Raw genomic sequence first — 13,710 nt, 5'->3', positions numbered from 1 at the left:
CTTATAACCCTCATCTGCAGTTATTTTGTTCTTTAGATGACTGATCAAAAATCTTACGCTTACCAGATTCATTTCCAACTCTGATAATATAAGTGGTAATAATTTCTTACATAGCCTTTTAAATTTCTCTTGATGGAGTTGTAACTTTTCCCAGTATTATTTTCAAAATATATTTTTAATAAAATTTATGCTTACTTATTTGTGAATAGTCATCTAATGCTACATGTACTATATATTTAATTTTATATTTGAATTTTAAAGAATATTGGAATTTGAAGAGTCCAACCTCCTCAGTGAAAGTATTACACAGACAACATTCATATTTCTGTTTGGCTTTTTCAGTGGTGTGAGTTTCATGAGTTTTCAAGGCAATTTATTCAATTAATAGGTAGTAGTTGGAAATGAAATTTGTATACTGACTTGGTATTTACCTTCCAGAAACTTCTAAGTATAAATCCTTGTTCTGCCCTCTGGAGCCACATAAATAAATTTAATTCCTCCTCCCACCCAACCCAGGTGCTATGTTGGTAAGCTGTTTAACTTTTCAGTAGTTTTATAGCCTAGAACTCTTACCGTTTGGCTTCTAAACAGCGGATGGCATTAAAAATGGCTTTGGATCATATCTATATGATTCAAAAGAAAACCTTACAAAAAATAGTGATGTACTGCAAGGAAAATTAAGAGATAAATGTTTTCTTACACATAAAAGTATACACACATGTATATATATACTAACATAAATGTTTACATTTATATATTTTCTATGAAATGGGAACATGAACATGAAAGCAAATAGCTCTGTTCAGTTGTCTCTTTACTATACTCCCTCTCTGATATGCAAGGAACTGGAACTAAGTAAGCTAAGCAAGCTTCATCAGTGTTTCTACGTTGCATTTTAAGTGTATTGCATCTGTTAACTGGCATTGAAATATTTTTCCCTTTAGAAATGATCTTACCCTATCTTCAAGGGTTTTCTTTATAAAACAAAGTACAACTGGTATCTTGTCACACAAGTATAAAGTCATATGTTTTTATTTTTTATTTATTTTCAATAAGATAATTTTATTATTTTTATTATTATTATTTTTTAACATCTTTATTGGAGTATAATTGCTTTACAATGGTGTGTTAGTTTCTGCTGTATAACAAAGTGAATCAGCTATACATATACATATATCTCCTCCCTCTTGCGTCTCCCTCCCACCCTCCCTATCCCACACCTCTAGGTGGTCACAAAGCACCAAGCTGATCTCCCTGTGCTACGCGGCTGCTTCCCACTAGCTATCTATTTTACATTTGGTAGTGTATCTATGTACATGCCACTCTCTCACTTCATCCCAGCTTACCCTTCCCCCTCCCTGTGTCCTCAAGTCCATTCTCTATATCTGCATCTTTATTCCTGTCCTGCCCGAAGGTTCTTCAGAACCTTTTTTGCTTTTTTTTTAGTTTCCATATATATGTGTTAGCATACGGTATTTGTTTTTCTCTTTCTGACTTACTTCACTCTGTATGACAGACTCTAGGTCCATCCACCTCATTACAAATAACTCAGTTTTGTTTCTTTTTATGGCTGAGTAATATTCCATTCTATATATGTACCACATCTTCTTTATCCATTCATCTTTCAATGGACACTTAGGTAGCTTCCATGTCCTGGCTGTTCTAAATAGTGCTGCAATGAACACTATGGTACATGACTCTTTTTGAATTATGGTTTTCTCAGGGTATATGTCCAGTAGTGGATTGCTGGGTCATATGGTAGTTCTATTTTTAGTTTTTTAAGGAACCTCCATACTGTTCTCCATAGTGGCTGTATCAATTTACATTCCCACCAACAGTGCAAGAGGGTTCCCTTTTCTCCACACCCTCTCCGGCATTTATTGTTTGTAGATTTTTTGATGATGGCCATTCTGACTGGTGTGAGGTGATACCTCATTGTAGTTTTGACGTGCATTTCTCTAATGATTAGTGATGTTGAGCATTCTTTCATGTATTTGTTGGCAATCTATATCTCTTCTTTGGAGAAATGTCTATTTAGGTCTTCTGCCCATTTTTGGATTGGGTTGTTTGGTTTTTTTGATATTGAGCTGCATGAGCTGCTTGTATATCATGGAGATTAATCCTTTGTCCGTTGCTTCATTTGCAAATATTTTCTCTGATTCTGAGGGTTGTCTTTTCGTCTTATTGATGCTTTCCTTTGCTGTGCAAAAGGTTTTAAGTTTCATTAGGTCCCACTTGTTTATTTTTGTTTTTATTTCCATTTCTCTAGGAGGGGTATCAAAAAGGATCTTGCTGTGATTTATGTTGTAGAGTGTTCTTCCTCTGTTTTCCTGGACGAGTTTTATAGTATCTGGCCTTACATTTAGATCTTTAATCCATTTTGAGTTTATTTTTGTGTATGGTGTTAGGGAGTGTTCTAATTTCATTCTTTTACATGTAGCTGTCCAGTTTTCCCAGCACCACTTACTGAAGAGACTGTCTTTTCTCCACTGTACATTCTTGCCTCTTTTATTAAAGATAAGGTGACCATATGTGCGTGGATTTATCTCTGGGGTTTCTATCCTGTTCCATTGATCTATATTTCTGTTTTTGTGCCAGTACCATACTGTCTTGATTACTGTAGCTTTGTAGTATAGTATGAAGTCAGGAAGCCTGATTCCTCCAACTCTGTTTTTTGTTCTCAAGACTGCTTTGGCTATTCGGGGTCTTTTGTGTTTCCATACAAATTGTGAATTTTTTTGTTCTAGTTATGTGAAAAATGCCATTGGTAGTTTGATAGGGATTACATTGAATCTGTAGATTGCTTTGGGTAGTAGTGTCATTTTCACAATGTTGATTCTTCCAATCCAAGAACATGGTATATCTCTCCATCTGTTTGTATCATCTTTGATTTCTTTCATCAGTGTCTTATAGTTTTCTGAGTACAGGTCTTTTGCTTCCTTAGGTAGGTTTATTCCTAGGTATTTTATTCTTTTTGTTGCAATGGTAAATGAGAATGATTCCTTAATTTCTCTTTCAGATTTCTCATCATTAGTGTATAGAAATGCAAGAGATTTCTGTACATTAATTTTGTATCTTGCTACTTTACCAAATTCATTGATTAGCTCTAGTATTTTTCTAGTAGCATCTTTAGGATTCTCTATGTATAGTATCATGTCATCTGCAAACAGTGACAGCTTTACTTCTTCTTTTCCTATTTGGATTCCTTTTATTTTTTTTTTCTTCTCTGATTGCTGTGCCTAAAACTTCCAAAACTATGTTGAATAAGAGTGGTGAGAGTGGGCAACCTTGTCTTGTCCCTAATCTTACTGGAAGTGGTTTCAGTTTTTCACTATGGAGAATGCTGTTGACTGTGGGTTTGTCATATATGGCCTTTATTATGTTGAGGTAAGTTCCCTCTATGCCTACTGTTTTTATAATCATGTTTTTTATCTCTCTCCCCCTCCACAGATCATTTTCCGCAAAATCAGTGATGTGAAGAAAGAAGAGGAAGAGCGCCTCAGGCAAAAGAATGAGGTCACCCTCAGCATACCTGTGGACCACCCGGTAAGAAAGCTCTTCCAGAAGTTCAAGCAGCAGAAGGAGCTGCGGAATCAGGGGTCAACGCAGAGTGACCCTGAGCGGAACCAGCTGCAGGTAGAAAGCCGCTCCTTACAGAACGGAGCCTCCATCACTGGCACCAGTGTGGTCACCGTGTCACAGATTACGCCCATTCAGACATCTCTGGCCTATGTGAAAACCAGCGAGTCCCTCAAACAAAACAACCGTGATGCCATGGAACTCAAGCCCAGTGGCGGTGCTGACCCCAAATGTCTCAAAGTCAACAGCCCCATAAGAATGAAGAATGGAAATGGGAAAGGGTGGCTGCGACTCAAGAATAATATGGGAGCCCATGAGGAGAAGAAGGAAGACTGGAATAATGTCACTAAAGCTGAGTCGATGGGGCTACTCTCCGAGGACCCCAAGGGCAGTGATTCAGAGAACAGCGTCACCAAAAATCCACTAAGAAAAACAGATTCTTGTGACAGTGGGATTACAAAAAGTGACCTTCTTTTGGATAAGGCTGGGGAGGCGCGAAGTCCACTAGAGCATAGCCCCATCCAGGCTGATGCCAAGCACCCCTTTTATCCCATCCCTGAGCAGGCCTTACAGACCACACTGCAGGAAGTCAAGCACGAACTGAAAGAGGACATTCAGCTGCTAAGCTGCAGAATGACTGCCCTGGAGAAGCAGGTGGCAGAAATTTTAAAAATACTTTCAGAAAAAAGTGTGCCCCCGACCTCTTCTCCCAAATCCCAAATGCCGCTCCAAGTACCTCCCCAAATACCATGTCAGGATATTTTTAGTGTTTCAAGGCCTGAGTCACCTGAATCTGACAAAGATGAAATCCACTTTTAATATATATATATATATATACACATATATATATATGTATATATATATACACACACACATACACATATATATTTGTTAATATATTAAAAACAGTATATACATCTATATACATATGTGTGTATATACAGTATATACATATATATATATTTTCACTTGCTTTCAATATGATGAACACAATATGGATTTTGATATGTAAATATTGCATGTCCAGCTGGATTCTGGCCTGCCAAAGAAGATAATTATTAAAAACATAGATATCGCTTGTATATTATGCAGTTGACTGCATGTACACTTTACATTTATTTATAATCTCTATACTTTTAAAAGGTATGATTTTTGTTAACCAAGGCAATGTAATAGTTAAAGAATCAGGGTCCAACCTGCCAATGTTGCCATGACAAATTTGATCTCAGGCCGACTGTATTGAGCTGTCATTTCCTCACTCTTCTGTCAAGTTAAAATTATAAATTAATGCCAGGGAAGCATTCAACATTTTAAAATGTTAGTGCCATTTTGTGATCCCTTTCCATAGGATATTTTTCTGTAACTTAGTGTTAGGTTATTTTCCCCAATAGGCAGTGTTTGCTACATTTAAATGACTGTTTTGTTGCCTCAGTCAGATAGCTGTGTGGGATGCTGAGAACTTATTGCTATGGGGTTTGTGCATGAATTGCATTTTTGCTCAACTATACCTCTCCTTTTTTAACATTATACTTAGATAGTAATCATAAACTCTTATGTAAGGATATCCCTACTCCCTCTGTCTTAAATAACAGCCACCATCTTATAAGCTGATTTTTATCAACCCCATAAATATGAAACTATTAAGATAGTGTATATTATAGAAATACTGCATCACAGGGTAAAAGGGCCTTTTAACAACTCATGTTAGAGATGGTGATTTTCCAAAGGTGATGAATGTTCTAACTTTGTTTTTTTTAAAACTTGTTCAAGGGTGAAGTTAAAGGCTCTTAGCAAAGAAACAAGTAAACAAAATACATTTAAGTAATCATATCAAAAATTAAACTAGAATGATATAAAATAAAAAATATAAATAGACAAGTTTCTGTAGCTTATTTGTGACTTAGAAAGAATGAAACATGGGTACAGAATTGTTCACACTTGATTCTTAACTGCTTCTAGAGGTAATACATGAAATGTGGTTAGAAAACAAAGAAAACTAAATAGTAGATGTTAAGTTGCTCAACTCAGACAACTGCTTTTCTATAATTTTATTCTGGTTACAATTTTCTAAAGCTTTTTTTGCACACAGTTCTACTGCTGGACTTCTGCTGAGTTGATACAATAGACTACCACAGCTCGGACAGATCCGCTCATGAAAGGGGGGTACTAAAGACTGAATTTCAGAGTCTTTTGGGCCACAAATTCTCTTCTTAGAAAGTGCCTATTATCAACCAAAAAAAAAAAGTAACAAAAGGCTGTGTATAGCTAGACTCTTAAATGCTGTGTATTGAGAATAAAATGCACACTCATTTGTGAGAACCTAGAAAACTTTATTTCTTTTGACTAAAGTTTACTTTATAAAGTTGATCAGAGAGGCATACTTTTAAATTGGTGCATGCATGACAGTTAACAGCAGGAGCAGGGCAGTTAATGTTTGCATCAAGTTGAAAATATATAGCAGTAATTTGTATATTATTACATATATGGCCATCTGTACATATATGTTAGCATACACAAGATGATAGCAAAATCAAAGGAGATATTTTGATGTGTTGTAGCCATTTTTATGAGCTTTTTTAACTATCTCTGAGGATCCCCAAACAAAAACAACAGAACTGAAAAACAAGTTACGACCATCAGACTGGAGAAGTGAAAAACAAAGTAATTTATAAAGACAGTTGATATTTTAGAACTTCTGTTAGAGGTTCTTCACATGCCCACAAGATGTGCCTCTTTAATCCAGGAGTCTCAGAACAGACGTTATGTGCATGGGTTCCATTTTCCTTTCTTTGTGCCCATAGCTTCCATTTCTCAAAACGGAAGTTTTCAGGGGAACACATCTCCATGCTATGCTACAATATCTACCTACCATAGGCACAAGACAGTGAGGTAACCATGGTGTAAGAAATCAACATTGAAATTGAGACTCTGTTGCTTTTATGATGAGGATGGTACCTTCTTAACTTCAGATATTTATTGAATTTCAGGGTATTTTCTATTTAACCATGTATGAGACAAGCTTGGCTAAGCTTTCAAAGTGCGTGGTAAAAATAATCTGAGTACAGAAATGGTTAGTTTAACTTTAGCCATGTGCTTCAGAAATAACAGTTGCTGTAAAGGTATGAGTGACTGTGAAACAGCAGGGCGGTTTGTAGTTGTGATCCATGCGTTTGCTTATTAGTGTTGCTAATATCTGCTGTGTTCTGACATTGACTCAGAGCTTCATCTAATTGACCTACAATATTGATGTTCATATATAGAGGAAACTACGTTAGAACTACTTCAGGTTGTCACAAAAAAGGGAAGAGTATCGGTTGCTTGTTTATGGTGCAGTTATCACAGTATTCTTTTCCAGCCACCTCTGTTCCTGTGTGCATGATATGATGAAGTGCTGAATGCACTCTACTGTTTTCAGCAGGAATGCATGTGTTCAGCAAACATTGTATATAGAGTAGTCTTTTAGGTTTCCAGATTCCACAACTCTTTCCAGTCAAACTTACTCAGATTTGAATGAGGGGTGAGCACTTGCTTTAATACATGCAGTAATGATACAATCATGTTCTGTGTTGCCTCAACCAGCACAAAGACAGTAGATTCTCTTTTGGGGGACCAGATGACTGCATGTTTTATTCTTGTACTGTATAGATGCTCTCAGTGCATCCAGAGTAGAATTTTGTATTATTATCTTTCTGAACAATGGAATAATAGGAGTAAATAGATATGTGTTTAAAATTTGAACATTTTCCAAGCAACTTATACACCTTCAGTATTTTTCTATGATAATGTATAAGATCAGATGCTGTACCCTGGACAGGTGGTTGTAATGTACTGTGATAACAGAAGTCAAACAAAAACGGAAATGTGAGCTGCATATCATAACGACAAGCTTTATCAGTCTGTATTAGGATATTATTGCACTAAATGTGATCTAGTAAATAGAGGAGCTTATGATAAAAGGCAAATAGGAACATGAAAGGCAGATGACAATGCCAAAGCTGCTCGTGTCCCACATTGACATAAATAGTCCTTAGAATGGTCCAGGCATAGACGTTGAATAGAGACACATACTTCATTGTTAAAATGGAAAATTTTTATTATGACACTGGTTTCATCTTACATTAAGTATAGAAGTATGAGTGTCCTAAGTATTCAGTTAAAAAAATTATGTAGATCAGAACAAGAGAATTAGAAAATTTGGGATTTTAACTTGCTCCTAAGAACAAATATATACTCCAGGAGTACCCAGCACTTTAAGAATATTAATTATGACCACTAATTAAACTGCATTTTGAAAGTTAATCTTATAGGAGCCCAAATGAAAACCGGAGCTTCCATCCTTAAATTTAAGGAGATTTGGTTCACCTGTGAGATCTGACCCATTTGCTGTTCTATTTTAAATAACTAAATTCTTTTAGAAACCTTTTTTTAAAAAAAATTAGTCTTCAGAACAGTGACTGTGTTTGAAGTGTGCAGTGGCTACTAGTGAAATTATTTGTCATATCCCTAATAAATTCCACTATCTTTTAAGATATCTATCTCTTCCAAAATTTTATGTAGGTAATAAGAAAATTTGTCTAGAATGTACATATCATACATGGATAACTTTAAAATAAGAATATTTGTAATCACGTGAATGTTGTGTTTCATACTTTGTTATGATAAGTGTATTTCTCTTGTGGTCTAGACGGAAAGGGAGAGAAGAAAGAACAACTTTTTGGAAAACTAGAATTCAAGCCTAGGATGAATATCTGAGCTCTGTCTTGGATTCTGCATCTAGCTTTGCCACAATCGCACTGTAACTTTGGGCAAGTTAACTCTTTTTTGGTGTATCTGGGGCTTCAGTTTCCCTACTGATAAATAATACAGTGAAGGTAAGAACTGCTCCCTTCTTTCACCAAGATGATATTAGGTCAGTGGAAAATCATCTTCCTCTCAGATGAAAATAACATTAAGGCAAATTTTTTTTTTTCATTCATAGCAGACTAGCCAAGATGCACTTTCTAAATATTCTAGGTTTTAGAGAAGACTTCTCTGGTCAGAGGTTGGTGGGGAAAGGCATAAATAGCTAAATAATTATTGGCCAATGGCATGTAAGTATAAGACTTGAAAATTATCTGGGAATATAGAGCTACTAATCAAATAAACATGGAAAGAATGAAGAACTTTTAGGAAGGAAGAGAGAAATAAGAGAAAAAGGAATATGTAAATATTATGATTTTTCTTATTCTACCTAATCATACTGCTCAGCAGAAATTCTCAATTTTGTGAGAAAAAGTAAACAACTTGGTGAATATTCAAGGTATAGCCCATCTTCAACTTTAGTATGAAAATAATCATGACTTTCTCAAGATAATGGCTCCACATAGGTAGATGTTCTTATAACAAGATTTTAACTATGAAAGAATCCTTTCCAATGACTAATCAGTTTTTCAGTGTGTATCTTGAACTGGAAAAAAACAGTTTTATAAAAGGGAAATCATTTGAATTACATTAGAAAACCACTCATGTTGTATCCTAATGAGAGTGTTTTAATTTTAAAAAGTTATAATTTGTAATTAGTAATATTGGTGACTCAAGGAAGCCACTTAATAGCATGTAAAAATTTATTTTCAAAAATGAGATTCATTTTGTTAACAGTTGTTCTGCAAAGACAGTCTTGTAAACTAAGAGATGCAGTCAAACCTGCAGTCACTACATTTGCCATGACCCTTTGAGTAAAGAAAATAACAAGAGCATGTAGAAACAAAGGGGAAATTTTAATGTACTACAAGAGATATTTAGATCTCTTACTGGGTTTTCTAATCTTTCCATCAAATCAGAATTTTAAAATTGTTATTACAAATTAGGAATTAGGCATTATTTTGAAAACAGACACAATTTCTCAAGTTAAAGGAAGACTAGTTATAAATGCCTGAGACTTTCAAGATGTATTAGAGGAGGCTTAAGGGGATTGGTCATCATTGACCATGACTTTTTACTATGCGTTGTAATCCTTATGAGTTATTTGCTAAGTGGTCAGTAACGTTTATATTTTTATCCACTGTGATGGACCCTTGGCATTCCAACTCACAGTCATATTACATATGTATTTGCATATGGAAATAAATATTTTCAGTCAACTTGCTCTCAGTGTAAACTTTGTACTTAACAGCCTAAATGTTGTTAGCAGCTTAGATAATAAAAACTCTTACAGGTGTGGCATGACATTTATTATTATTTAGAGGGTTGATATAGATTAATTTGACATTATAGGAAATATTCTTCTTATCTTGGTCTAGGAAAACATATCAAGAGGTGATACATGTGGGACTACACGATCAGAACAAAAACAGAGTCAGGTTTTAAGTAGGACAGTGGTACCAGACTGCATGAGTTCACAGGAGTCCAAATCAGGATTTGCATTTTCATGTTTGGAACAGATCTACAAAGAAGAGCATAATGGAGGTCGCAGTTTAGTGCATGGAGAGCTAAGCATGGTCACTGGCAATGCTTATGGGTGCGATCAGATCAACTTTGGTGAGTTTATATAGAATTTTTTTTTTTGTCTTCCCTTAGCTTTACTGGTGTACATTGCTTTACATTTATTGACTGCTCTGTGTAAGTATGTGCAGCCTTCTCAATGAGAAGGATTGGCTAAGTCTGGATCTTCCATTAGTCATCAAAAAAAAAAAAAATATATATATATATATATATATATGCCTGGGGAATAGATGAGGAAACTTGTCAGAATAGCATAGCTATTGAGATTCTAACACAGGCAGGCAGACCCTGGAGAGAAAACTTCACTTTATAAAATACTGACATTTGCAAGGGCTATCTAGCCCAACCACAAATTTCAGATGTTTCAAAACATGTACTTTTAAAGTTTCCTGAATTTAAAATAATTTTTTAAAATTTCACTCTATTATATAAGTATAAATTTTTATTTTTCATAATAGGTTAGAATAAATGACAGAGGTTGAAGTCATAACTATTGCAAGCACAAGGTGCCCTATCCCAGTAATGAGATCTTCCTTTATTTCTCCCAACAACTTACCAGTAGAGGTAAGTCACCAAATGTGGTTATAAGTAAGAGGCAAGTTGTGGTCACTGGTATTAACATTTCCTTTTCCAACTGAATTTTAACCCAAAGAGGTAATGCATGATAGTCAAGAAAAGCAAGAAACATTCAGGTTTTTTTCTGTAATCTCTCTTAATTTTTAATATTGGGGTTTGGATGAGACTATGGAAATATTTTATTTCTAAAATTTATTTTCGACCCACTGAATTTTAAGTAGATTATGCAGATTTTTTTTTTAATTGTACCACTGTTGGCTTCTTGGCCAAACTACTATTAAATGCATTATCCAAATGAACTGTTTCAGCTTAGAATAGCAATTTGTATTATTTCCAAATTTAATGAGCCTCTTGTATGTATATTTACTTCAGAGAGTTTAAATAATTTTCTCTAATGAAAAAAATGTTAATATTCTTAATGTGATTTATTCTATCCGTTGAGATTTTTTTAAGATAATGTTTTGAGATAAGGAGAGAATACAAGGTATTACAGTATACTCTGGGATCCTCAGCTCAAACCATCTTGTTTTCACTTTGATGACAATACAGCAAGAGGTAACCATGGAAAAGACCATTCTACCTTTTTCAGAACAACTGGGAAGGACCCCAGTGACACTGCATAAAGCTTTTATAGTTAGCTCACTTTCATCCCTGGCTTTTACATGATCACTGTGTTACTATTTAAGTATGGTCATGACTTGTGCTACATCTAAATGCATTTGTTCAAAGAACAATTGACCTAAAAGTACAGTTGGGCCAGAATTATAACTGAGGAAAATAAAAAAGAGGGTTAGGTATAGCTGTTACTTTCTCTTAATGTGTTTTCTCTGTGTGATGCTCTTAACTATTTATTTAGAGATAACACATTGTCATCACCATAGTTAAGACTTTAATGAAACATTAGGAAACAGTGTCAAAGTTTGTCAAATACTGGGGCTTTAATACATATATAAATGAGTGCTCCCCCATCAACTGAGTTTAGAACTTCTAGTTCTTACCTAGAAGCCCAGGCCCATAAACATTCGGCTGGTTGGGCTCTATCTTCATGGAGTAAAGTCAAGAGGATCTGACCACTCTCTCCTTCATGCATATTTACTAACTGTTGAATGACCAGACCAATCAAGGCCAAAATATCTACACTGATGCCTGAATAAACCAGATTGGGTATTCATAGCAACCAAATTAAGTATTTCACTGCCAAATATTTTATCCTCCTTCTCTGCTAAATCGTCTTTGATGACATGAATTTAACCTCTTCCTTCCATGGTCAGACTCTCTATTGGGAAGTTGGACTTTGTGATTAAAACAACATAAAGATTATTGTAAGTCACAGAGGTGTTGGTGTCATGGATCCCTCATTTGCTCTTCAATTTTTTCCAACCAAAGTATGATGGGAAAGATTCCTGATGAGGCCATGATTGAGCAAACAGGAAGAATAGCTAGCAAACTATGCAAAATCACAATAATGATCCATTTTGAATTTCATGTCAAAGACATTTTGATACACCTGGGTCTTTAATAATGGTATATTATGTCACAGCCATGCATTGTCAGTTTATACAAAAGCCAAATGTACTTTTATTTAAAATCAAGATTATTTAAAATCTTTCAGATTTAGGAAAATCGTGGCAAGGATAGGTTTTTGATCTGTGCAGCAATGTTTTCATGTTATGATTCTCAGTGTTCTTTTTCAAAGATGGTATAAATGTCTTGTTCACTTCCATCTTATTGGCAGCACTGGTGTCTTCCATTGAGCAGTCATCTTCCTCCTTAGATCCAATTCACAGTTAAAGAGAGATAAAACATGCATTTTATATTAGGAACAATATGATTGTTACCACATTGAAATTGGAAACCAATTTAGACCCATTTCTACCCTACACATCCACTGTAGTTTATGGGAAAAGCAATGATTCCTAGAAGTGCTTGGTACTCAGACAACACAAAGTAAAATGTGCATATTTATGATATATTAAAAACTATAGATTTCTTTTTATTCTATGCTCTAGTGACATTGTTTACATTAGTTGCAGCATTTTGTATACTATACTGCAAATTCCTGACTATAACACTAATATTACAATGGGAATTTATTTTTGCAAGTTTGTAAATGTTTTTGCCACTGCAGCCATATTGGTGGGAAATTGGGGTATTAAAAATGCCTCTATCTGTAAGGGTTAATTCACTGGAAACAATTTATTTATGTATTGGCCAAGGAAATAATGCAAAAACTTCATGTGATGTTTTTAATACCTTATGCTAAGCAGTACTAGTTAGCTCTTTTCAAAATTTAATTCATGTTTAGCAAATCATTTTTTCTACTTAAACAAAGGTATTGCAATGTGTAATATAGAGATTTTTTATGTACTGTTGACGTCACCTGATTGCTGAGAGAATGTGTGAAAATGTTTTTAACTTTGTGACTTTAGGGTCAATTCTGGAATACTTGTGATCAAAATTTGATTGTGTCTGGGAAGTTTGTGGTGATTATCACTTTACTTAGGATTTGTTCTCAAGACACAATCATTTAAAAAAAATTGAATTGGCAGGTGGAAGTTTCTAACCCAAAAGAATTCTGGGTTTCAGCACAATAAACTGTACTTCATCAGGGAGGATTAACTTTGGGTTTTTTTCCACAATTTATTTAAATGTGAATATTTTTTCATGATACAGAATAAAATGTGCATTTTATGGAACTTGTTTGAATTGCGTCTTTGTTGAAAATTATTGTTTTGAATTTAGTAAATGAAAAGCTCCCCATTACAAACACATGAAGCGCAGTGGGTTCAGAGAAAACAGTCTTTGATATATTAGTTTAAAATGTTATTTTAAACTTCTATAATACTTTTCCTCTGATAAATTGTACTGACAGTATAAGTAATAAAATTAGAGTCATATATATGAAGTTGAAATTTTAAACCCCAGCAGTAAGTTTGTTGGAATTAGAAGATATCTCTGTTCCATGAAAGATGGAAAATAAAATCTGGATGGAATTTCGGAGAAAATTTTATTTTTAAATGGGATTTCTTTAATATTTCTTCATTCTATCAATCTATCAAAAATGTTATTATTTTC

At 34.6% G+C, this 13,710-nt stretch overlaps 1 protein-coding gene across 5 annotated transcripts in view; it reads left to right on the top strand.

Moving 5' to 3' along the window:
- Positions 1–13,331, top strand: part of KCNH5 (potassium voltage-gated channel subfamily H member 5) — a 482,529-nt gene extending 469,198 nt beyond the window's left edge. For all 5 annotated transcript variants that reach the window (XM_060294881.1, XM_060294883.1, XM_060294880.1 and 2 more), the window contains one exon: positions 3,451–13,331. In XM_060294881.1, the coding sequence (XP_060150864.1) occupies positions 3,451–4,398 (948 nt within the window). In that variant the 3' untranslated portion in view covers positions 4,399–13,331. The remainder of the gene's footprint in view (positions 1–3,450) is intronic.
- The last annotated feature ends 379 nt before the right edge of the window (positions 13,332–13,710 follow it).

The sequence above is a fragment of the Globicephala melas genome, chromosome 2 (genome assembly GCF_963455315.2).
Source record: "Globicephala melas chromosome 2, mGloMel1.2, whole genome shotgun sequence".
In the NCBI taxonomy this organism is placed as follows: domain Eukaryota; kingdom Metazoa; phylum Chordata; class Mammalia; order Artiodactyla; family Delphinidae; genus Globicephala; species Globicephala melas.
Note: the sequence above shows the minus strand (reverse complement) of the source record. Positions and strands in the feature narration are given on the sequence as shown.